Raw genomic sequence first — 27,024 nt, 5'->3', positions numbered from 1 at the left:
CTTTTACTAAGAGTCAGTGGAGGGAAATTGTGATGTTTTGAATATGACAGTTTTGTCCTGCTCTCAAGCATTTAAATATGGCAGTGACAGTGACACGTTTGTGTGTGTGTGGGTATATGTGTGTGTGTGTGTGTGGCGGCTGACCAGTCTGAAGACATATGCCATATCCACTGCATCCAGTCTATTTCTGTCTCCATGTGCCTGTCAAATGGAAATCTTTACCCTTGGACAGCGTATCAAGCTCAATAAGTCCCTTGAGTCTGCCTTGAAGTATATAAGGAACTTTATACTCTCTCTTTCCATTTTCTTTGTCTTTGACTTAGACCATCTGAATAATTCAAAAGTCTTTTCTAACCAGAATTTTTACCACTCTCTCCTCTTAATGTCCCTTTAAAGCATTTCCTCCATTAATTCACTTAGTCATTTATTGATTTTTCACTTTCTTTTCAAGCAAAGAGGCATTGTGAGACTGCAGTTTGAGCCGCAAATACTTGTTAAGCCATTTGTCGTGCACTTCCTTCCATTAAAAGCAAGTTCTTTTGGTTGTGAGTTGTTTTGATGAACAAAATGCCAGAGTCTGTGGGATTTAAGGCCAAAGTTGAATGCTGACCTGATTTATTGAAAACTGTGGTTCCATGAATCTGACACACATTAGCTTAATGGTTCTCATTTATGCAAAACCACTGTGACAAATAAAATCAAATAAAATGACAAGATTTAAAAACAATACTTTGAGACTTTTTTTTTTTGAGGCATATGTCTATTCTGCATTATACTGGTTTCTTAACAAATGTACATTAGAATAATAATAACAATAATAGTAATAAATATACTCTTTATTTGTAGATGAGGAACCAGATGATATTTATGGATTTTATGATGAGTATTCATATTCCTCAGCACTCCGGCGGCCAAAATCCATCCAGCCCACATAATCCCGATCTTTTATCCGGTGGTTACTGTTTGCTCTGTTGTTCGTGGAGGAGTTGTGACGAACAGAGCCTAGGAGAGAAAGAAAGAAATGATGCCTCTTAACATCTTAAATATATAACTAGTAAAGTGACATGATATATCAAGCGAGTTAAAGAGTTAAAGTTAAAGAATAGAAAAGGTGATATATATATATATATATATATATATATATTATACATATTCCACCTAGTTCCACTCAAATACCTATACTAAACAATAATCTTTCTGCCCATCTATCTAATATAGACACTGCTTTCTAACATAACACTAAGAAGAACCATTTTCTAAATGGCAAACTATCAAAAAAGTTATACTGTGCCCAGATTTCTGACACCCATTTGAACATAATTCTTATTTAAGTGAGTGATTAATAATGTTAATGGTGAACAAACAGTTCAGTGCTGTTTCAAAAAGATGGGAACCTTTTTGTGAATGTGTCAAAGTGGAATTTAAAGAGTCTATATTCTCTTGGCCTGCTATGAACTGTAGTACTTGCAGAGCAACAATTAATTTGAATAGTAATTGGAAAAGAACATTGTTTTCCAGAGTGGCATGCTACTGTGTGTGGCAATGTTTCAGCTACATACATGTCAATCAATCTGTTGTTTAGGGGTGTGATAGGGTTTGCAACAGATGGGATACTTTTAACACACAACATACTATCATTTTGTTGAAATTTGTACAAGTTGTAGACTTGTTTTGACATGCTGACATGTGTGAAACTTGCACCTCCTACTCACAATTATTTAAAAAAGAGAGAAAGAGAGAGACAGCTGACCTTATTGAGAAACTAAGCGCACTGAGAAACTAGGGCTGTTATAATGGGATCAATTAGTTTCCACTAAGCACTGAATGCCATTCTTTTAAAAAAACAAAACACACACACACACACACTTGTGATTTAGACTTTCCATTTTTTATATACTCAGCTAATGGTAATAATCTGATATTGAATCTAATGAATGATATTAAATCTAACCCTTACAGAAAACCCTTCTGCATTTTTAAAAAATACAGTTTATTAAGCTGTATTCCTCCTGGAGATCGTTAAACTTTTGGTCACTTTACTGTATGAAAAATCTGATTTACATACAAACACATATAACAGGCACTGTTAACAATAAATGTTTAATTAAAAATAAAAAATGCCAGACTGCACATGTTACAATTCCCTGTTCCTGCATTTAGGAATGATAATAGTTATACCCTTTGAAGAGGTTACACCCTAAAGAGTGGTTATGCAATTTAATGGTGCACACCTGACCCAAAAACATCCACCCCTTGTACACCTCGGGCATAAACATGCTTCACTCGGCTGTGTTTGTTTATCAATGCCAAGCAACGCTAACCTGGAGCTACTTTATAGTGCGTGACAAAGGTTTTTCTTTCATAATGTGGAAACCTGTAATTTCATGTAATGATTTTATCTGCTTGTTTGTTATTTTTCCTTTTGCTTGTTGTTGAACATGACACATTTTTTAAATTGAACATGACTTGCTCTAAATGTGTTTAAACCTTTTTTTTTTTTTTATCAAGTTGTATAGTGTGTATGTTACGTGTTGAAGAAGAATCCAATTTGTATTTTTTACGTTTTTAAACACTTGTATATTGTAAAAGGACTAAACAAAATAGAAACTCATGGCCAGTTTTCAATGAAAACTGAATGAAGGCGAATAAAAAAAACCCGTAAAAAAACAAACAAAAAACTGTGTTCATACACAAGGACATACATTGAGCAGAAAATGTCCTAGTCTGTCACTGTGCAGAACATTAAGCATTTGTTGAAGCTATTTTTTGGTCTTTAAGACAGTTGTGTTCTTCCTGTCATTGAGGATCATTGTGTATTCTTCTAAAACGTCATGTGTTTGGCCGTTGAAGTGTCTCTCACCTTTTTTAGTGATGAGTTTGGCCAGCAGTTCGCTGAGGTTGGCACGGGTGTCTGGGTCTGTGTCGACTGCTGGCTGCTGTTTGAGGGTGAGGCTGGTGGAGCGGACGACCCGGTGGTGCCCGCTTAAACTGGTTTCCACCTGCGAGGGGAGAGGGCTATCATCAGTGTCAGGGGAAGAGGAGCGGGGCCGACCCAAACAGGAGGCGGAAAGCGCAGCCAGGATCACACACACGCACACCCCGCTGTTCATCCTGCAAATGTGAATGAGAGGAGGAGAGAGAGGCAAACATGTTAAAAGAAATCCCTTTAGTAAGACTTTGTAATTCTGTTCATATTACTATAAAAAAAAAATGTAAAATGTTTTATTCATTTATTATTGTTAATATTAACTGTATGTGCTTATTTTTTGTTGTTACTGCTTTAATTTGATATATTTATTTTCTAATATTGTTGTATTTTTTCTAATTACAATTATTAAATTACATTCGTATTTAATTTCAGTTGTTTATTTTATGTGTTTTTTGTTTTTCTAAAAGAAAATCTAATTTAACCTTAAATTTGATTCAGTAATTAATTATCAAATTAATTAGGCTGCAAGAGAAAATAGTAGGGAAAATACAGTTATTTGATGTAACAAATTGCTATTATAGCTATTATTAATGCAAAGGGGAAAAAATACAGTTTTAAGGACACAAAAGTTATCAAGCACTGTTTTACGATAGTTGCCATCTATTATTCTAATATTTAATTTTTCTATAAATATTTATATTATTTTTAATATTTTCATCAAGAAATAATTAAATCCTTGTGTGAGGTTAAAGAAATAGATGGATGGATGGATGGATGGATGGATGGATGGATGGATGGATGGATGGATGGATGGATGGATGGATGGATGGATGGATAGATAGATAGATAGATAGATAGATAGATAGATAGGATCTCTTACCTTATTCTGTTTTGTGAGCTTGGAGGAGAATGAAAGTGTATTCTCGGGAAGGAGGGAGAGAGGCACTTATATACCCAGCTGTGACGTGCACACACACGCACACAAATGCATTCACACACACTTACACAGACGTGCACGCACATAGAAAGTGTTTAAGCATATACATATTTACTACATGCTATTCTGAGTCTGATTTTTCTTAGAATTAAAGAAATTTAATTCTAAGAAGGGGAGGGGGGAGGGGGGGGGGGTCATTATTAAATTATTCTATTTAAACTTTTTAAATTGTCATTCATTCTGAATTTGGTCATACTTTAATTGAGAGATGTCTGGCTATTTGGTGATCTGGGCAGAAAAAACAAATATGCAATTTGTAAGCCATATTTATTTAAGTGTTAGATATGCTGCCCATTTCAGTCCTTTCATGTGTAAGTGAGTGGAAACCATTATGCCACCAGTCCATGCACCTTGTACTCTCTGGATGTCCAGGTGTGAGCCAAAGTAGACACACAAGTGTGAGTCTGAATGTAATTGTTGATAGAACATTTTGTGAGTCATTGATAAAAACTGCTGCTGGTGTCTTTAGACAGACTTTATATAACTCTTTATATAACTTACAGCTTTATGTATATATAACTTTCTGGAAGTGTTTCAGCATCAATACTTTTTACAAGGATTATGTAGTAAACACTATGTGCCAATACCTGTCTCAAGGACATTTTCTTTTTAGTTTGCTGTATCTGTTTCCCTTTCTCCTTTCATCAAAGTCATTCTTCTATGACTTATTTCTTTATCTTCTGCCGTCACACTGCTTTTTATAAACCTTTCTGCATAGAATGGAGACTGTGGTGTTTGACAAAAAAATCAAGCAGATTCATTTTGAGATAACCTGGTCAATCGACCATAATCGATCACAGTTGATTCCTTCATTTGCATAGTAATGGGAAGATAAGACACAAGGTAGAGAAGTTATCATGGTCTGTATGAGCTCTAGCAGTATTTCCTATGTGAACTTAAAGGTATAGTTCACCTAAAAATAAAAATGGTATAATTATTTACTCATCCTCATGTTGTTCCTTTCTAAAGAATATCCTGGTTTCAGGATTTATGCAAATCAAGCTGTCGAGTTCCAAAATGACAAAACCAACACCATGAAATTACACTTTAATGATACTTTTACTGTATTTTTGTAATTTTGGACCTTGATAGCCCCAGTAATATACTTACATTAAAAAGAAAAGTATGGCCAAATAGCCTGAGAAAAAAAAAAAAAAAAAAAAAACTTGCGCAATACATCTCACCTGTCATTCATCTTATTCTTGCCTAACCTTTTGTTGTGCAGAGCTCAACGCTGAGGATTTTTTTCTTCTGGCCAGTGGTTAAAATTTTTACTTGCCCTGCCAAAATTTTCACTGACCCCACCACAAAAAAGTAATGAATAAAATTGGCCTAGTTATTAACATTGTTTTTTATTTTGACCCATAACCTTAATAAATATGGTTGTGACACCATGTTTTTCAGGTAAGTCTAACAGTAATTTTCAGGTCAAGAAGATTATTAATCAAATGTAAAATAGCACTGCGTAGTCTTCACTATATAAATTAAATATAGATTAATCATTATTAAAGTTATAAAAGTTATTCAGTCAAGAGCAGTGCTTTTTTCTTTGTCCTTTGTTTTTTGATTAACATTGATTAACATATGTTCACTCAAGATATAACAGACTATGAGCCAGATTTTCTAACAGCTTCCGCCAGTGCAAACCCTCTTTTGGCTCTAAAAATCTATTGTCTGGATTTACTGGATTTAAGACACAGTGAAAAGGCATGGACAGGGTTATTTTTGCAGCTGATCTTATGCATTTGTAGGAGTTTCCCTTTCAGATACAAAATTTATGGGAGGAGAGTATTTAAATGAATCATGCAACTTACATTTACTTAGGTTTGCGCTAGTCAATTTACTAGTATTTGCACCATTATTTACCCCCCCCCCCCCCCCCCCCCCCAAAAAAAAACCTTTTCTTAAATCAGACGCTAATTTGCACTATTCTTGGAAGATTGCGTTGGTCATTATGGAAGTGATCTGGCTATGTCTGTGTTTATTAATTTGTGCATTGTCAGTAAATCAATGCAAATGATAAGCTTTCGTGATGCAGCATTGGCCCGATCAGGCAAGTGACATTGACTGAACTGTCCTGCATGAGCGACGTTTAAGCTTGCCCTGGGTCCTTATGGTTGAGCCCTGAACTTTGTGTATCTTTTTTATATTTGACATCTTTTTTTAAAGGGGATATATGTAGTTTTCAGCGGCCTCTAGCGGTGATGTTTCAGATTGCAACCAATAAGTTTACAAGCGAGTGCTCGTGCGCGTGCTCGAACTCATGAGTGACTCGCGAGCACTCTGGGTACCGGCCAGACTGAGATGCAACATACCGGAGAAAGCATCACACAACATGCTGGAAACTCAGGTAAACTCCCACTGCAACGTTACAATAATAGGCTACTTTTATCAGCTTTTATCATGCTCGTACCATGATGAGTATGGAACCCTAGCAACCGTGCCGAATTTTGCCACTGCAAGCACCACTTTACATTTTCTTCAGGAAATGTACATTCTAGGTTTGTAGATAAGGTTTCTCCATGATTCAAATGACCTGCCGATGTTGATCCGTGTTTTCGTCCGAAGTTGATCCGATTCACGTCTGGCCTTGCTTACGAGCTTCAGCAGAAAAAAACTTTTTTTTTGTTTTTTATCAATATGTGGAGTTTGTGTTGGAGACTGTGTTGTTGCTGGGAGCAGGTCATTTCTTAGTGTTATCAGACATGTCATAAGTTGCATAAGTCATAAGTCCATGTCATAAGTTGCAGTGTCGTCGCTGTTGAGTGCAAAGTCAGTTGACGAGGCGAGAGGCTCGGGAGCGCGCATGCAGGTCACGTCACTGGATTTCGCGGTAAATCCGACCCGGCACCTTCACATAAAAATAAGAATACTTGCTCTCCGAGGTAATAGCAAAACCCGCAAAGTGGATCATTTTAATATGAGATTACAACCCCTTCACACACAGGCAATAAAAATGGATTCATTTTAGTAGAAAAACTACATATAGCACCTTTAAGTGACAATTTAAGTTCACATGGGGTACACAGAAAACAGCTGTGAATAAATATAACTGTGTCTGTCCACCTGTCTCTCCTTCATTCTTTCTCTTTCTCTCCATTAATCTCTCCCTCTCATGGTTATCAGGGTGCAACATTTGCGTGGTTGGTGTGGGAACACTTGTGTGGGAGGTGCTGTGAAGCATGAGAATTGATTGGCTTGCGTGTGGGAGGTGTTTGTGTGATTTTAGCCCGTTGTAGTGTGAAGGCAACCTGAACTTCAATTTGCTTGACTTCTTTACTCCAGGTGTGAAGCAACCTGTGCACACATGAGCAACACCTGTGTTTCATGAGACGATTATTATAGCAATCTATGTGCATCAAGACTACTGACCTTTAGTCCACAGTGCACTTTAAACTTTCATCACCTTACATATATGAGTCGAAATCTGCTAAGGGTTAACAATGGAACGACAGTTTTAAAAAGTGACTTTTCACTATTAATTTCAACAGGATCTGCATTTTCATGGGTTTAAATAAAATATTTTTTGTTATTTGAGACAATAAAAAAACTTTGTGCAATCAAAACCATTACTTTCCTGGTAAAAAATAACTTGATTTTCAAAAGTCTACGAATTTGCAAAAGCTGACGATCCAAACATGTCAGTCTGAGTAACATGAAATTTAAGCCACAAAATAAACTTTATTCTTTAAAATAAGTATAATGAACTAACTGAATATTTTTATTACACAAACTCATTGCTTTGCTTCAGAAGGCCTTTATTAACCCCCCGGAGCCTTGTGGAGTTCGTTTATGATGGATGGATTCACTTTTTTTAGCTTCAAACTGTTGGTTGCAATTCACTGCCATTATCAAGCTTGGAAGAGCTAGGATATTTTTATTAACTATTGCAAGTCAAATACATTTAGGATAGCTTGAGAGTGAGTAAATCATGGGATAATTTTCATTTTAAAGTGAACTACTTTTAAAGACTTTACATGAGTGATCTTGAGATGAGTCCCTAAAGTCATCCAATTTGACTCTCATATGCTGATGTAATTTTGATTGCAAGCATACCATTAAAAAGTTTGGGCAAAGTTAATTTTATTTACCAAAGATCAAGATCAAATGTTTTGAAACTAATCTAAATGACACATTTATAATTAACAAATTATTTCTGTTTAAAATAAATTCTGAACTTTCTATTCATCAAAGATTCCCAAAAAAGTATTACAGTATCACAAAAATGTTAAGCAGCAAAACTTTTTTCAACATAACAATAAGGAAAGTTTTTTGAGCACCATATCAGCATTTTAGAATGATTTCTGAAAGACCCAAGACACTGAAAGCGAGTAATAGTTGATAAAAAAAATCACTGAATTACATATAACATTACAAAAATATTAGAATAGAAAACAGTTATTTCAAATTGTAATAATATTTCCTAATATTACAGTTTTTACTGTATATTTGAACAAATAAATAAATGTCAAAAAAATAAAAAAAAACTTGGCAAAAAGTTTTGCCATGATCAGTCATGTCGAATCAACTGCTCTGCAACTCATTACTTCAATCTCACTCCAAATGGTCTTGGTTGAAACAATTACTCACAGTCCTTGCAGAAATCCTGTCTCTGATGCTCATCATGTTTTATTCTGATTGGTGTCTGTCATGACAGGGTCAAATCTAAATCGAGGGCTAGGAGGTTAAATGGCAGATATAATTGTCACATTCTTCTGGAAAGAAATGAACCCAGTGCCATTACCAAAAATCATTCCAGAGTAATTGAGGATGACCTATGTAAATCTATGCTTCTTACAAGACGGTTAAACTTTTCTCTGCACACATGAATGAGTAATTTAAAGCTGTTTCTCTTTTTGCTGCTGCCCATCTCTCTGTCTATAATTACATGCTGGGGGCATGTCAATTAATGAGACTTAATTACAACATTTCAGTCCAGAAAAGACAGTCCAGTAAAATGTCCATGTTACTTCCAGATGTTAGCTGAAATTAGAGGAGACCAAGCAAAACTGGCAGACTTGTGTCTTGTGCAAGACTTTATGAAAAAAAAAAAAAAAAAAAAAAAAATTGTAGCTCATATCTGTTACCTTTAAGAACATGGATAGTGTAGTGGAGTGCACTCCTAAATGTTAAATGAACTTCTAGCTGATCAGATTTAACATGTACAGTCATTCCTTACAGAAATTGACCAAAATATTGGTGATTACTGCACTCTCAATAAATCTGTCCACTCAAATACTCTGTAGGGAAAGTCCCTCCATCAATACCATCTACTTCTGACTAGCATTAGCAATTAGCAAATAATGTCATAATGAAAATGAAAAGGACCATAATGTCAAATGAAAAGGTTTTTGGCTTTAGTTTATGACAAGCCCTTTGATATCCCAGGAAAGAAATGCTCCTCAAGCTATTGATTGGCACTTTATGATTTTAAGTGAATGCAAAGGACTCTGGAGATATCAATAAACAAAAAGAAAGATATTCATTTTGCAGATGCTTTTATCCAAAACTGTACTGTACATTGCATTTGTGGTATAGATAAATTTGTGTGATCGCTGGGAATTGATCCCTTTACTTAGGCGTTGCTTGTGCCACATTCATTTACAGCAACTGTCAAGTAGCTGAAGAATCAAGGTGAAAAATAGAACAGTGTGACAATAAAAAACACACACTGCCAGATGTCACAGTGATAAACCATATGTCCTTTGGTAAACACTAAATAATTCACAACTAAATGAATGCATGTTTTTATGCAAGTCTCTGTCACCTTTACAATACCACTGTGATTTGAATGAAAGAAAATTACAATTTTATTCAAGGACCCTGCAGATTCCTTGATCATAATAATACTTCATCTCACCAAACTGGGAACATTTCCATAGTTTTTATTAATGTTCTTTAAAAGATAATGTTCATGGAAGGTCCTTAAGATGTGATGTGCACTTGATGAATGTTCTTGTAATGTTGAGAGAAAATGTTAAAATGTTGTTATTTGCTGAATGTTATCATAAAGTTATCATAAAATGTTCTGAGTACAATGTTCATGGAACGTCCTTACAATGTAATTTGTCCTTGAAGAATGTTCTTGTAATGTTCTCATTTCACTGAAAAAAAACATTGTCTTTCTATTCCATATCCCATACTCCATATGAAACAGGTCATATATACAGAACACAATATTGTGTGTATTGATTTTTTTTTTTTTTTTCTAGTGTGTTGTTTTCCATACAGTATGTCTTGTTAGATTTGACTTGTGTGCTGTCTAGTTGTATGTTTGTGTTCTTTTTCCGCATTGTTTAACTTGGTGGGGTTGTGTTTTTGGTTTAGAAAAAATTTAAATGCTTTGCTCTTTATGAATCCATGTTTTGAACGGTGTGAAACGTACATATTTAGACGTAAATAAAAACGATCCAATTTGTATATATATTTACGTATTATAGTGACTTTTACGTATCATATGGACGTTATTTCAGGTTCGATACGTATCTATATTTACGTATTACAACTTAAAATACGTATAGATTCAACGTATATCCATAAATGCATTTATACAGCCTGGTCTCATTGTTAATACGTAGTATTAATACGTAATTTTCAAAGATAGAAAACGTACGTTTTGTACGTTTGGATAGATGCTGAAACGTATGATATGGACGTATCTGCAACAATTAAACGTAACATTACTACGTTTTTTACTGCTACAAAACGTAAAATATTTACGAATATTTCATATCATTAAGATATCTGTATAATTTACCTTTTACCGTTTTATAGATAAATGGAAGATCCCTTAACCCCACTCCCAAACCTAAACATAACGTTACCCATTTTATACAGAATATAAAAAGGACAAAACGTAGCCTAGAGAGATGTGTAGGGAAATGGCAATTTTATTAACAATATAGCATTAAAAGATTTTTTTAGCAGCTAATCCTACTCCTACCCCTAAACCTACCCATAACAATTTCTTAAAACTACATAGGCTACAATTATGAAGAAAAATTACAACATACGTGTAATCACAATAATTTGTTTATTGCGAAAATGTCAAAACCGGTACCAAAAGTCGTTCACATGACGATGTGTTGCAGTCACAGTCCTCTCTTTCAGTATAATAGTTTTGAATGAGGTACAGAGCAGAATTTAAGTTATTAATCCATGAAAATGTTAATCCGGCTTCGCTCTGTGTGAAGCATAGACTGTAAAAAATGGGTGTGAAGGCGCGCGCGCTTCTCCATTTCAAATGTAGTTTACCGACTGAAATACGGCATGTCGCAATCTGTGGCGAGAGTAGAGGTGGGCAGATCGATCTGAAGTATCAATACTATCGATACTGACGTGGTATCGAAAAGGATCGATCCTCACATAAAAATATCGATCCAAATGTGTGTTTTTTTACCAGTCATTTTTATTAATTTATCACGCAATTCAGTGCGTAAAATAAGCTTCTAAGTGAAAAAAATAAGCGAATGTTAGCAGATAATTGTGTAGGAGAACTTTTTCTCCTAGTCATTTGGATACAAGACGAAACCAATCAATCACAGAGAGCGTTCGATGCTGGTGCTTCGCTGAGCTCACAGGACCAGTGTGTTTGGGAAACGAAGCCTTGCTTAGATGACAGATAAACAATCGGGAGTTATTTCACAATAAACAAACCAAAAGTGTACATAAAGTTTCAAAATGTTGACGTCAGTAAGATTTTTTAATGAAATTAATATTTTTATTCAACAAGGATCGATGCATTAAATTGATCAAAAGTGACAGTCAAGGGTTTTTCACTGTTAAAAAAATCTACTTCATATAAATGCTGTTCTTTCAACTTTGTTCATCAAATAATGTTTCATAAAATGTATCATGGTTTCCACAAAAATATGAAACTGTTTTCAACATTAATAATAATAAGAAATGTTTCCTGACCAGCAAATCAGCATATTAAAATGAAATATCATCATGACTGGAGTAATGATGCCGAAAATTCAGCTTTGATCACATGAATAAATTACAGTTTACTATGGCATAGAAAACAGATTGCCTATGTTAAATTGTAATATTACAGTTTTTACTGTATTTTTGATAAAATAAATGCAGAAGAGAATTAAAAATCTTACAGACCCCAAACTTTTGAACAGTAGGCTAGTGTACAATAGTACTTTTACTATAATTAGGGTAGTTTTGTAAAAGTCACTGACTAATTACAGGCGAGTTGAGAGCACAAATCACAAAATATTTAGTAGTCATGAAAACATATTCAGATTTAGCATATTAATGATGCATTCACCTCATAAATCATGACACACTGCTCTAGCACAGGAAAGTGCATACAAGTTCAAGTGCATGCTTTTAAAATGAAAAAGTATTGGTATCGGTATCGATATCGGCGATACTGGCCCTGTATTTACTTGGTATCGGATCGATACCGAAATTTGCAGTATCGCCCACCTCTAGGCGAGAGCCAATGAGCGTTTGATATTACTGCCGTAAAACATGTCGTAACGCTTCTTGAGGGCGCAATTTTTGAATTTAAATTCATTACGAGCGTGGAATTTGACAGCTACGGACTGCGCTGCTTTGATAGCCTGTGAAATGGAAATGAAGATCACTCACTGGATAAAGGGCTGAATTTGGATCTCTTTCTTGCAAACGTATGGATTCTAAAGATTTGGATTATAATATCAAGCTAATAAAATGTATGTCTTTTGTGAATTTATGTTGGGTTTTGGTGTATTATTGTTCTATTGGAGAAAACGCATTTTGTGTCTCACTGTAAATAAACTTAATATTACAAAATGGTTAAACGATTAAATAAGGTATTTTTAAGGTTTTAAAGTGTATTCTTGTGTAACTGCATGTAGGCTAATCCTCCGAAACGAGTTTGCAGCAGAAGGCACGAACAGAGCGAATGGTTATTAGCCTATTTCTTGAGTAAACTGCATTTAATAATAATAAATGCGACTGAAAACGTAACTGATAAGACATTTGAATGCAATAGAGTCAAAACATTAATGCCACGATTTTAATATGCATAAATAAGAATACGTACAAATATGTACGTCGGTAGAGTTGTTCATACGTAAATAATTTACGTTTTTGTGCTGTTAATACGTAAATATTTTACGTTTTAGTGCTGTAAATACGTCAGTATTATACGTTTCTGTGTGTATAAAACGTAAGTAAATGTACGTATGGTAGAATTACACTTTACGTAAAAATACACACGTATTCTCATGAGATCACGTTGCCAGTTCATGTCCCAGCTATGCCAGGAGGGCATTTCTGACATTGCAGACCGTAGAGAGGATAAGTCAAGCCAAGTCACCTTCATTTATATAGCGCTTTTAACAATATGGATTGTTTCAAAAAAGCTTTAGTGATAATAGGAAATTACCGTAACAAACTGTTTAGGCTTTACAACAGCTCTAGGATAAAGTTATTGTCCAGCTAAAGTTAGTTTTGATTGATTGATTCACTTCCGTTGCGAAGATCATTAGTTATTAACTTAGGGGCTGCTAACACAACACCGTTCTAACAGAAAAACCCTTAACGCGCTCCGGCTGTCCATCCGCACAAAACAGTGCCTGAGGTCTCGAGAAGAACCCACTCCCTGTTTGAAGGTGCAAACAATTATCCGTCATCTCTGCGCAAACCTCAAAAAAGTAAACCCGCGCACATGCGCATTACATGTTCAGTCCAAAGGTATGCGCGTTTGAATATGTGCGCAGGCGTGTAGTCCTTCTTTACAAATCAACCCTCAATAAATTACTTGTCTGTCTTAAAAATGTATAATACAGATTTTTTTTGTCGCGTCTGCGTAGCCACATGAACCGGAATTATCCCGACAACATTTTATCTGTACTGAGGGGAAGGGAAGGGAAGGGAAGGAGGCCTTCACAGTGGAGGGACTGGTTGACACTTCAGGACTGCGTACAAAAAAGCAGGGACGTGCACAGACATTTTGAGGGGCAGGGGCTCAAGTGAAATAAAGGGCACTTCTCATAATTACATTTTTTTTTATTTATTTTTTTTATAAAAAAGTATATATATTAACACAACTCTAACTTCCTTTTTAAAAAAATTATTTAAAAAGTTAATTAATTTTATCTTCCTCAAACTCACACAATTGTTTCATTTTCAAAAGATGTCTACAAAATAATCAGTTCACACAGAACCATGGTCTCCTAGTATTCACTAGGTTTATAGAGCAGCAAAGGAAACCATTCCACAATGTGCATGTTTTGAAAACATTTTCTATGCTACTAGTTTCAAGTATATATTTATTAATTGTTTAAATACTTTTTGTTTCACAAGCAAAATAACTTTTTAGCTTCACACAACCAAGCATCAGAATACTGAATTGCCTTAATGTTTTAATCAAATACATTAATATTATTATTGCTATGCATGTACACACACAGACACATACACAATAACTGATGGTGACTGACATGGACTTAGTTTCACATTTGAGGAGCAGGGAGAGGACTGTATCATCAAATAAAACCTTCAAAATCCACATTTAGATGGAGTTTGTTTTAAACCTGCTACACTCTTAAAAATATTCTGTGGCTTAGTAAATATTACAGAAATATTTAACTTTATTAACTTAATAAAATCTCTGAAAATCTTACTTGCTTGTTTGAATTAAACTTACCAAAATAATTGAGTAAAAATTCAATAAAAGCCAATGTCATGTATGTATTTGTGGTTGTATGGAATACTATTTTATAAAGGTTTAGAGGAAATAAAAAAAAGTTAAATTACTCATAAATAAAAAGTTAATTTATAAATATTGTTATTTTTAATCTTTAATGTTAACTTATTTCTACTCAGTTTTATTTATTAATGTACCAGATGCAGTTACTCAGATTTACTACATTTTTTAGAGTGTATCCTCCATCTGTTTGCATCTGTAGATTTCTTCTAAATTCACCAATTTAGATTTCTCAATTTCAGGGGGAAAGACTCTTGATGTAATTAAGTCATTAACTGGGGACGTTCTGTATGCAATTAGGTGTCAACTAGTTAAAATGCGCACATTTGCATCTAATTGACAGGGCAATGCAGGTAAATAGGATAAACAAAATAACTAAAGCATATCACCTGGTGGTGATATATGCTTATTTTATTACTAACTTATTTTATTACATGGCTTGGTTGAATTCCAATGTAGAATGCGGTCTGTTATTTCTTGATAACAGACCGCTGTGCGGAGTATAACAGACCGTTGCCATGAAAAACAGAGCGTTGCTATGGACTCACAGGATTCTAACCGTAGAGACGGAGCGTACTATTTTCTTTAGCGGAAGCAATACAATCGGGTTTTAATCGGGAGAGAGAGAGAGAGGGAGCGCTTCAGAACTCCTGACCTGATATTTAGATATACTATTCTTCAATAAATATATTTGTTTGACAGGGAAGCTGTACGCAAACAGGAATATATATTATTAAAAAAATAAATAAAAAAAAGCACCCCAGAAAAAAGGGCACTTTCTCTCCAGGAATAAAAAGGGCAGGTGCTCAAGCCCCCTTTGATGTCTATGTGTGCACGTGCCTGCAAAAAAGTATACTTCAAGTTCATTTTATGAAGTATACTTAAGTAATGTTCAAGTATATTTTTAAGTATACTTTATGTAGTATGTATACTAATATCAATGTGTACTTGTAGTAAACTTGTAAGTGTACTATTTCAATACTGCTTGGGACTAAACTACAAATACAAGCCATGTATACTTTGAATACTTAATTATACTTTTAAGTATATCTCAATCAAAATATTGAGTACAAGTACAGGCCAAATATACTTGGACTTTTCAAGTCAAGTACACTTAAGTATAATTTTAAGTATATTTCTGAGAAGAACATAAAGTATATTTTTGAGAAGTATATAAAATGTAGACTGAAAGTATACTTTCTTATTTTTAGTTTAAAAGAAGTATGTTTATAGAACACTTGAATAAACTTCTTTTTTGTAAGGGTTGTCATCGAGTCCAGGTGCAGGTCCTTCATCAGATCTGGATACGGCATGGATCCGGCAGACTGCGGTAAACCTTGAATAAACAGAGAGACTAATATTAGCGTAGACGTCATCCTTCTTATGATGTAACAAGTACATCAGGATTTATGGGAAGTGTTCCCGGTTCCGGCTGACCTGATCTATGCAGCCTAACATTGAATTATAGAAGTCTATAATGTGTTATGTGTATGCTAGGTCAAAGAGATGTGTTTTTAGTCTAGCTTTGAACTGACAGAGTTTGCCTGCTTCCCGGACAATGGTAGGAAGACTGTTCCAAAGTTTTGGTGCTAAATAGGAGAAGGATCTACCGCCAGCAGTTGATTTTGATATTCTAGGTATTATCAACTGGCCGGAATTTTGAGATCGCAATAGACGTGAAGGACTATAATGCGTTAAGTGCTCGCTCAAGTACTGCGGAGCTAAACCATTTAGTACTTTGTCAATCAGCAATATTTTAAAATGTATATGTTGCGGCAAAAACAATAACTAACAAAACAGCATCAGGCATAAGAAACATTCAAAGTCAATTTGTATTAAAGAGAAAAGGTTTTATTCTCTTTAAGAGGCTTGGTCACATAAATCACCGCAGCTACCCAGTGATAGGAGCAAGACCTAATCACACAGAAAACAGACAGTCTTCTTATACCCCTACTTCAGTATGATCAAATCAAGCTGGTTTTAGAATATGGCCCTTCTAACCCCCTTGGACTTTACTGTCTTCACATCCGTGAGGTCAAAGGTCTTTATTTACTGCTAACCCCTCTGTTTTTCTTGATTAGATTACTCACACTAAAGACTTGTTTTACTGTCTGATTTCTTGGTTGCATTCCAGGTGACATACATTCACATTGAGAGAGAAACACAAGTTAAATAAAAAGAAAAAGATTCACACAAAGTCTAAGAAAGAGTAAAATACAAAAATTTCTACAACAGTATACGATGTTTAATAGGTAGCCAAAGCAGTGTTGACAGAATAGGGCTAATATGGTCATACTTCCTGGTTCTGGTAAGAACTTGAGCTGCTGCGTTTTGGACCAGCTGTAGTTTGTTTATTAAGCGTGCAGGGCAACCACCCAGTAGAGCATTACAATAATCTAGCCTTGAGGTCATGAACGCATGAACTAATTGTTCCGCATTTGTCAATGAGAGCATATGGCGTAATTTAGATATATTTTTAAGATGGAAAAATGCAGTTTTACAGATACTAGACACGTGACTTTCAAATGAAAGATTGGCATCAAAGAGCACACCCAGGTTCCTAACCGACGACGAAGACTTAACAGAGCAGCCATCAAGTGTTAGACAGTATTCTAGATTATTACGTGAGGAAGTTTTTTGTCCAATAATTAGAATCTCTGTTTTTTCAGAATTTAGTAGTAGGAAATTACTAGTCATCCAATTTTTTATATCAGCTATGCATTCCGTTAGTTTTGTGAATTGGTAGTTTTCGTTAGGTTGTGAAGAAATATAGAGCTGAGTATCATCGGCATAACAGTGAAAGCTAATTTCATGCTTCCTAATGATATCTCCTAATGGTAGCATGTACAGAGTGGCCCTAGTACTGAGCCTTGTGGTACGCCATACTGAACTTGTGATCGATAAGACATCTCTTCATTTACTGCTACAAACTGATAACGGTCAGGGCCCGGTTTCCCAAAGCGTTCTTATCTCTAAGTAGTTCTTAACCTATTCCTTAACCTCTCTCTTAACCTTATGGCACGATTCCCGAAACGTTCGTTCGCTAAGTATATCTTCTGTAAGTCACACTTTCGTAAGGTTGGTCTGGACCACTCTTAGCTTTACCTTATCACTGTTGCAGGTCTATATGAATATAATTCTGAAGTTTTAATACACCCAGACAGTATTAAATTAGGCTAATTCAAGTGTTTTCATGCAAAGATTAAAATTGTCATTACACTGATTGTTGTTAGATTTTTAATTATATTATTATACAATATTATTAATTTAATTAAAACGCTCTTTTAAAGGCCAGTGAAAGCATAGGCTACTGTCAGTTAAGTCCTATTCGGATGCTAATATTGTTTCTCATGGGCTCGTCCGGTATTTTAAACATTTACAGGGGTAAGTCGGTGATTTTAGTGCCGTCCGAATCCATAATATCAGTGTTTTTCTCACCCAACCCGCGTAAAAATCCCTGGCCAAATTAGTACCTTCTGTTTTTTGACAAACAGGTCGTGTGGTAATTTAATTGCCGTCTGAATCCACATCTCTGAGTTTACAAGAGATTCAAAATTCACGGTTTAAATCCTTTTTGATCACTGCCGAGTAAACTTTTATTACTGAAATGCTGTAAAGTATTTACAAGAACAATATTTCATCGCAGCTCCACCTCAGCGAACAAAAATGGGAAAGAGAAGAAGGCACGTAAATTTTTGAAAAGGTTATTGTGGCAGCAATATATGTTACAATTTTAAAATATGTAGGCTAGGCTATTATAGGCTATTATAGTTTGGATTATTTTTTATAATATCCAATAATCATAATAAATTGCAATTTCAACTATTTCTGAAGTGCTTAATTTATAAAGATCACCGCTTTCTCACATAAACAGCCCCTGCACGAGAGAATAATTGATTCTCGAGCCATCGATATCAAACAATTCAGCACCATCGCCACGGACAGCGCCGGGTAACGTCGCACGTAAGAAGGTATATCTTAAGCAGCTTCCTATGGTTCGGGGAACACACTTAGGAACATAAACAACTTTGGTAAGATATATCTTTCGAGCTTTCTTAGCGCGCTAAGAGTGAGCGTTATCGGGAAACCGGGCCCAGATAAGTATGATTTAAACCATGCTAATGCAATTCCACTAATGCCAACATAATTTTCAAGTCTATATAAAAGAATTTTTTGGTCAATAGTGTCAAATGCAGAACTAAGATCGAGTAACACCAATAGAGAGATACAACCACGATTGGATGATAAGAGCAAATCATTTGTAACTCTAATGAGAGCAGTCTCAGCTAAATCCTGACTGAAAATCCTCACAGATATCATTTTTTTCTAAAAAGGAACATAGTTGTGAAGATACTGCCTTTTCTAGTATCTTTGACAGAAAGGGTAGATTCGAGATCAGCCTGTAATTGACTAATTCTGTAGGATCAAGTTGTGTTTTTTTAACAAGCGGTTTAATCATAGTCCGCTTAAAGGTTTTTGGTATGTATCCTAGAGACAAAGATGAATTGATGATAGTAAGAAGAGAATCTATGACCTCTGGAAGCATTTCTTTCAGTAGCTTAGTTGGTATAGGGTCTAACATACATGTTGTCAGTTTAGATGATTTAATGAGTTTAGCAAATTCTTCCTCTCCTATAGCAATAAATGAATAGAATTTTTCATTAGGGAGACTACAATGCACTCCCTGATGCGATACTGTAGTAGACGGTTGCATAGTTATAATTTTGTCCCTGATATTATCAAGTCATTACTGCTGTGTTGCTTGGAAATTTCTGGGCTTGAAGCTTTCTTTTTCATTAGTTTAGCCACTGTTTCAAATAAATATCTAGGGTTTTCTAATAGGATTGAAAAATACGGAGCCCGGGAAGTCACCTGTGGGAGTAAAAAAAAAAATCCGTGGCGACGGTTTTGCAATCCGTCCGCTCAGTTTATAAACCGTACTCACGAATTCTCAAACTGTTCCCTCGGTTTAACAAATCGTACCCACGGATTAATAAACCGTACCCACGAGTTTCTAATCCGCGCTCTCAGATTTGTAAACCGTGCCTTCAGTTTTTGCAATCTGTACCCACAAATTCATAAACCGTGCCCACGCTTTCGCAATCCGTTCCCATGAGTTTTGTAAACTGTACTCACGGATTTGTGGCTCACTCTCATTTTAGAAGAACACGTTGTTAGCGAATCTTATTGCATTGTTTTATTGTGTAATAAGTGGAATACATGTCTTAACTGCGTCTGCATGTTTAAAGTGATTCTCAATTGTAGCGGGTATGGGGTGGAATATACGATTTAATATGAATGACGTGCATCAAAATCTTTTGTTTATTTGTGATAATCTTAGCACTTTATTATTATTTTCTAACCTGTAGGCTATTATGACTGATATTTGACGAATTGCTTTGTTCCTTTTTTGTAAGTTTTGGACAAAAGCGTCTTCTAAATATGTAGCCTAAAATGTAATAATAATAATAATAATAATTATTATTATTATTATTATTATTATTATTTGAGTTATAAATGAACTATAAACGAGTTCACTTAGTAATACAGTAATATGTTTGTCATCAAATAATTTATCAATGCTTTATTATTATAGGCTATAACCTAACCTTTTACAGTTTTGGATAAAATAGGCCTAATTTTTTTGCATAATTTTTGCTTAAAAATAAAACATTCATAAATAATTTTATGATAAATATATTACTGTCTTAAGTGAACTTATTTATAGTTATTAATTCAAATAATAATAATAATAATAATTATTATTATTATAATTATTATTACATTTTAGGCTACATATTTAGAAGACGCTTTTGTCCAAAACTTAAAAAAAATTAACAAAGCAATTCGTTAAATATCAGTCATAATACAGGTTAGAAAATAATAATAAAATGCTAAGAGATTATCACAAATAAACAAAATATTTTGATGCACGTCATTCATAGGCCTATTAAATAGTACATTCCACCCATACCCGCTAAAATAGAGAATCACTTTAAGCATGCAGACGCAGTTAAGACAATTTGATGTATTCCTTAATATTCAATAAAACAATATACAATAAGATTCGTTAACAACGTGTTCTTCTAAAATGAGAGTGAGCCACAAATCCGTGAGTACAGATTACAAACCCGTGGGAACGGATTGCGAAAGCGTGGGCACGGTTTATGAATTTGTGGGTACAGATTGCAAAAACTGAAGGCACAGTTTACAAATCTGAGAGCACCGATTAGAAACTCGTGGGTACGGTTTATTAATCCGTGGGCACGATTTGTTAAACCGAGGGAACAGTTTGAGAATTCGTGAGTACGGTTTATAAACTGAGCGGACGGATTGCAAAACCGTCGCCACGGATTATTCTTTTTTCTCCCACAGGTGACTTCCCGGGCACCGTAGAAAAATAAGCAGATCTAGCAGCTTTTAAGGCCTCTCTGTATGCAATTGAACTCTCTTTCCATGAAATGCGAAATACCTCTAGTTTTGTTTTCTTCCAGTTGCGCTCCATTTTTCTGGCTGTTCTCTTAAGTACCTGAGTGTGCTCGTTGTACCATGGCGTTGGACTATTTTCTTTAATCTTCTTTAAGCGCAACGAAGCAACTGTGACTAAAGTGCTGAAAAAGAGAGAGTTAAAAGTTTCTGTTGCAATATCGAGTTCTTCTAAGCTATCCGGGATGCTGAGATGATAAAACTGATTAGGAAGATTATTAATAAAGCAATCTTTAGTGGCAGAAGTGATTGATCTCACATATTTGTAACACGGAGTCGGCTTTGCAGCCTTGGCTAAATGTAATTTACACGAGACTAGATAATGATCTGAGATGTCATCGCTCTGCTGCAGAATTTCAACAGCATCAACACTGATTCCGTCTGATAATATTAGATCTAGAGTATGATTACGACAATGAGTAGGTCCTGACATGTGTTGTCTAACTCCAATAGAGTTCAGAATGTCTTTAAATGCCAAACCCAATGCATATTTTTCATTATCTATATGTATATTAAAATCACTAACAATTAGTACTTTATCTGCAGCCAATACTAACTCTGATAGAAAGTCAGCAAATTCTTTGATAAAATCTTTACGGTGCCCTGGTGGCCTGTATACAGTAGCCAGCACAAATCTCAAACGTGATTTGTCATTTACACTATATATTTTTATATTAAGCATTTAACACTTCAAAAGAACTATATTTAAAACTAGATTTCTTAGTGATTTTGAAAATATTACTATAAATTACAGCAACACCTCCCCCTTTGCCTTTCAGATGAGGTTCATGTTTAAAACAGTAATCTTACGGGGTGGACTCAATTAAAGTAATGTAATTGTTTGGTTTTAGCCAGATTTCTGTCAAACACAGCACATCTAGATTATAGTCAGTAATCATATCGTTAACAATAAGTGCTTTTGAAGTAAGGGATTGAATATTCAGCAACTCAAGCTTTATCATTTGCTCATCTGTATTATAGCTGTTTTTTATTTGTTGAAAATCAATTAAATTTTTAACCTTAGATGGGTTGAAACATTTTTTGGATTTCCAAATTCTGGGAACAGACACAGTCTCTATGTGATGATAGCTAGGTGAAAGAGGTGTGATGGGATTTATCTGACCTTGGTGACGTGAGACAGCTAGCAGACGGTCGGTTAAGCCAGTCTGTCTGCTTCCTGACCTGAGCCCCAGATTGTCATGTTTTATCTCTAAGACTATGAGCCAAATTACTAGAGAGAAGAGCAGCACCATCCCAGGAGGGATGAATACCATCTCTTTTCAACAGGTCAGGTCTGCCCCAAAAACTTTTCCAATTGTCTATGAATTCTAGATTTTTTTTTATATGATCTGTGATGGCTGATGATGTGGCCACACAAAAGGACGGTAACTGAAAACCCATGCATACATGCATCTTTCTTTCTGGGTTGTTTACAAATTATTTTAGGTTATTTTTAGTATTTCATTATTAAACTTTTGTTGCAGATACCTTGCTTACAGATAGTGATGTTACGTCTGGCACCGACGCTCCGAAGCTTGCTTCAAACTCGAACGGTCCTTGCAATGAACCACTGCTTCGGAGCTTGTATCATTACGTCACTAGTTACGTGAAAATGACTTCTGAAGCAAACACACTGGTTCACTCCTGTAGTGAACCACCTGACTGCTTTGACAGCCCAATCCAGTGTTGACAGGTTTGAAACCTGGCAGCTGTATTTCTTATAAAAGTGAAGCCAAACCATGGCAACACCGTGGGTTGTATTAGTCGGTGTTTGGATTGGCGTTATTGTTGAGGAGAGTGGATTGAGTTTATTTCAGTGTTGTGTTCAAAAACCCTCTGCTACATTATACAAGTACAACCAGTTACACATCCTTTTCAACATACAAAATATCAGTCCCACCAGTTAAAGTTATAGAGTTCTGCTTCCCACAGCTAAACAAGATAAAGCTTTCACACATGATACTGCCCTGCTAAAAAAACTATAGAAACCATTACAGAAATTCTATTGGATTTAATGGTTTTCATGGGAATTTTATTGGTTGTAATGGGAATTATAGTGGTCTCTGTGGGTCTCTACTGATATGTGTTGGGTTCTATTGGTGGGGGCATTAAATCCTAATGGAATATGTCCCAAACACACTACAAAAAATAATTCTGTAGTGGTTTAAATGGTAAAAGCCAATGGTTCTGAAGGATTCAAATTTAAGAATATGTTTTAGATCTGCTGATCCTGCTTCCTTACATAACATCACATGAAAAACTAAGGTGAACTACACTGCATTGGGCATTCAAGATGAACACGATGGCATCAATTTACTGATTAGAAGTCAGCTGTAAGTCAGCTGTCTAAACATTGTAATAGTCAGGGGTTTTGTTAGTTTTTGATCTTCCTACTGAGAGTTGAACTATGTGTGAATGTTCTTAGTTCTCGTGACCATGTGTTGTTTAAACAATTTGGGGGGTACCATTATCTCAGTTGGGGGTAATTGCCTCTATTGTCTTTAGATGATTAGATTTAGTGGTTACCTCTAAGGCTGTGTGTAAGGTCAGCACCTTTAGGACAGCCCACTGAAATGCCTATAAGATAACTTGTAAAGTTACTTTAGTTAGACTTGGGAAGAACTGCAGCCACATCAACGCGAAGTCCTCAATAAAGAATAACTTCTTGAACGTGATCCCAATGTCTCCTGGTTTCTTGCTTCGATGAAGGAAAAAGTTTCCAACAGATGGTGCCGTGACCCGGATGGAGAAACTGAAACTCAACAAAGAATGAACTTTCCAGACGGAATCTTGAAACTTCAAGAAACCAAGAATGAACTTTTCTGACTGAGTTCCAGACTGAATCTTGAAACTTCAAGCACAAAGAATCTCAAAGACTGAACTTTTCCAGACGGAATCTTTCACTACAAACAAAGATTTGGTGAGTTTCACTCCATTCAAAGAACCGTTGCAAACCAGTACAAATTTGTTTATCCTCTGCGCCGTCGGAGAAGAGTTAACAGACAGCTGCAGGGTTTGGTTAACTAAAGTATCCTCTAAAAAAATTGTCTTTTAGAGATGAAATTTATCCTCTGTTTTCAGGCAGGGAAGATTAACATTACATGTTAACCCTCTAAGCGCCAAAGTCGCAAAATTGCGACAAGACGTCATACTTAATAAAACAGGCTGTAGATCCTAATATGGTGTAATATCTCATTTGTATTCCCTACCACTAGATGGCAGACATGTAATACTTCGATTCAAGACCAAAATGACGTCATGTTCCTATTCAAAGTGTTGGAGAAAACAGCAGAGCAAGTGAGCGATCGTGTCATTGATGCGGAAGCAGTTCAGTTCAGAGTGTCTGAGTAAATTGTGAGATTTGTGAGAGAAAATGGCTAATAAAAACTTGTACTGTGGTCCGTGAGGATGTGTTCAAATGTTATTCGCCGATTCTGACTCTGAAGAGGAATATTTGCCTTTTGGAAATGACGATCGGCCGTCTAATGATCGCGCTTCTCCCGGTACATCTTTGCCGCGCAATGGTGCCGCCCGCGCTTCTCCCGGTACATCTTTGCCGCGCAATGGTGCCGCCCGCGCTTCTCCCAGTACATCTTTGCCGCGCAATGGTGCCGCGCGTGCATCTCCCGGTACATCTTTGCCGCGCAACGTGCCGCACGCGCGCGCATCTCCCGGTACATCTTTGCCGCGCAATGGTGCCGCCGTGCAAGGTGCGAGTGTTCACGAAGCACAAACAGATCATTTTGACCATTTGCCCAACGGGGATGGGGGTGGCAGGGGTGGACGTAAGCTTAGTGTACTCTTTTCCTGATCATTTGGAATGAGGATAAAAAGACAAAAAAAAAAAAAAAAAAAAAAAACTCTATATATATTTTTTCCTGAATATTACTGATGAACTGATCCAAAAGTAGGCTACTGTTCACATGTGTTTTACTACTAAAGTATTGTAATATAGTAATAATTTAGTACTTTCTCCTATTTTATTGTTGGTTTCCTCTTATGTACATAAATTCCAACATCAATTCAATATCTACTATTTCCTGAATATTACTGATGAACTGATCAAAAAGTAGGCTACTGTTCACATGCGTTTTACTATATAGTATAGTAATAATTTAGTACTTTCTCCTGTTATTGTTGGTTTCCTCTTTTCTCATCATTTGGAATGAGGATAAATAAAAATAAAACATGCAAATAAGTTCAAACATCAGTTCAATATCTACTATTTCCTGAATATTATGAAATTCAAGAGGGCCGCCCCCTGATGACGTCATATAATGCAAATTAGATTAGTATATTTACACCCCATATAAACTTTCAGTCATCCCCAACATTTTTCTAATTTACAGTAGATCTCTATATTTAAGCCCTTTCAAGCCACAAGCTTTTGAAATTTTGATGTCAAAATCCAGCATTTTTTCAAAAAAAACTTGGCGCCTAAAGGGTTAATATTGTTTATCCTCTGCTTTGCCAGGGAAGTGTTTCATCCTCTTGCTAGAGAAGGTTTTATCCTTTGTAAAGTTAGGGAAGATTTAGCATCAAGAGCTAATATTGTGTATCATATGCTTTAGGCAGAGAAGAATTAGCTTTACGTGCTAGTTATTTCTGTTGATCCTCTGTTCTTGTTGGCAGGGAAGTTAACTGTGAAGTGTTGGTAATTTGGAAAGTAAATTACCAAGCAGTGTTAACAAGTGTTCTTGATTTTGTGGTAACAAAGAAAACTCACAAAAATGTTTAAAAAAAATGCTAGACTGATTCCCACAACTGAAAAAGGTGGTCTTGCGGCTCCATTGTTGTCAGATAGCGAATTTAAAACATTGTTGGGAGAGCACATGGACGCGATAGTGACGAAGCCAGTCAGATTGAATATGACAAAGAAATTTGGCATTGATGCAGACAAAGTATGGTCAATTGAAGATTGCAAGAAAGTGTTGGGTGCATGTATCAGGAAGAAAAATGTGAAAGTCATTATCTGTTGTCACAGAGAATTTAGCTTATCCATTGTACAAGAACAAGCTCAGTGTATTGCTAAATTAAAAGAACAGATCAAACAATTGCAGACTCACGTGTCCTGTCTCAAGACAAAGGTGGGCCATAACAAAGCCTCAACCAAATGTGATTTAGAAGACCAACAGTCAGATGAAAGCTATCCTGATTTACAGTCTTTCTATAGAATAGAGGACAATGTCAATGTAAATACAGTTGAAGTGTGTGGAGCAAGACAAAAGGCTCAGAATAGGAGAAAAGGGGTTGATCCAGTTCCATCTGCAACCCCCATACAAGCAGTCAAAACATCTTTAGGTCCTAAATACATAGAGAGACTTGCTGAAAGTTTGCCATCAGTGCAAAGAAATTTTTCTGAGTTTAGGAGAGAGTTGTCCAAAAAGATGCGTCTCTATGAAATGTCTCTAGCTGAAGTCACCCAGCTAATATCACAGATCTTGACTGAGTCAGAATTCAATTATTTTGAAAGTGCTGTAAACAATTCTGAACTGCAACAGGCCAGTAAAGATGAATTGAAAGAGGAAGTTTTGAGAGTGTTAACGAACATTGTTGGACCAAAAGTGGACTGGTCAAAGATCATGAGTTGTGTACAGAAGAAGGGTGAAACTGTTTGTGAATACACAGAAAGATTTTGCCAGACCGCTGCAGCTTACAGCGGGATTGCTGACACTTCAGAGAAGGTGTTAGATGATAATGGTCCCCTAGTTCGAGCATGGTTTTATGGGCTTTCTTCAGAACATAAAAATGCATTGCCTTACTTAGAATTAACATGGTCCAGTATAACCCTGCAAAACAACTTGGACAGGTTAGCTACTTGGGAAAGAGACTCTGATGTCAAGGCAAGAGTAAAAATTGCAGCAGCATCCTTTAAGGTCAGTTCAGAGAAACAGAAACGCAAAT

General features: G+C 35.7%; 1 protein-coding gene across 1 annotated transcript; it reads right to left on the bottom strand.

The window, feature by feature from the left end:
• Window positions 1-581: 581 nt before the first annotated feature.
• On the bottom strand, window positions 582-3,881 carry LOC307163229 (cholecystokinin-like). The gene is made up of 3 exons (XM_079879237.1): window positions 3,810-3,881; window positions 2,861-3,111; window positions 582-1,002 (listed from the first exon to the last, which is right to left on the bottom strand). The coding sequence occupies exons 2-3, from the start codon at window positions 3,108-3,110 to the stop codon at window positions 875-877; spliced, it is 378 nt and encodes a 125-aa protein (XP_079735363.1). The 5' UTR covers window position 3,111; window positions 3,810-3,881; the 3' UTR covers window positions 582-874.
• Window positions 3,882-27,024: the final 23,143 nt, after the last annotated feature.

The sequence above is a fragment of the Squalius cephalus genome (genome assembly GCF_949319135.1).
Source record: "Squalius cephalus genome assembly, chromosome: 8".
Classification (NCBI taxonomy): domain Eukaryota; kingdom Metazoa; phylum Chordata; class Actinopteri; order Cypriniformes; family Leuciscidae; genus Squalius; species Squalius cephalus.
Note: the sequence above shows the minus strand (reverse complement) of the source record. Positions and strands in the feature narration are given on the sequence as shown.

Bases quoted from the DNA above. Each gene is read 5' to 3' on its own strand.
- LOC307163229 (XM_079879237.1), bottom strand. From the start codon at position 3,110: ATGAACAGCGGGGTGTGCGTGTGTGTGATCCTGGCTGCGCTTTCCGCC. The intron at 1,003-2,860 runs GTGAGAGACACT...TTTCTCTCCTAG, and splicing joins CAAACTCATCACTAAAAAAG to GCTCTGTTCGTCACAACTCC.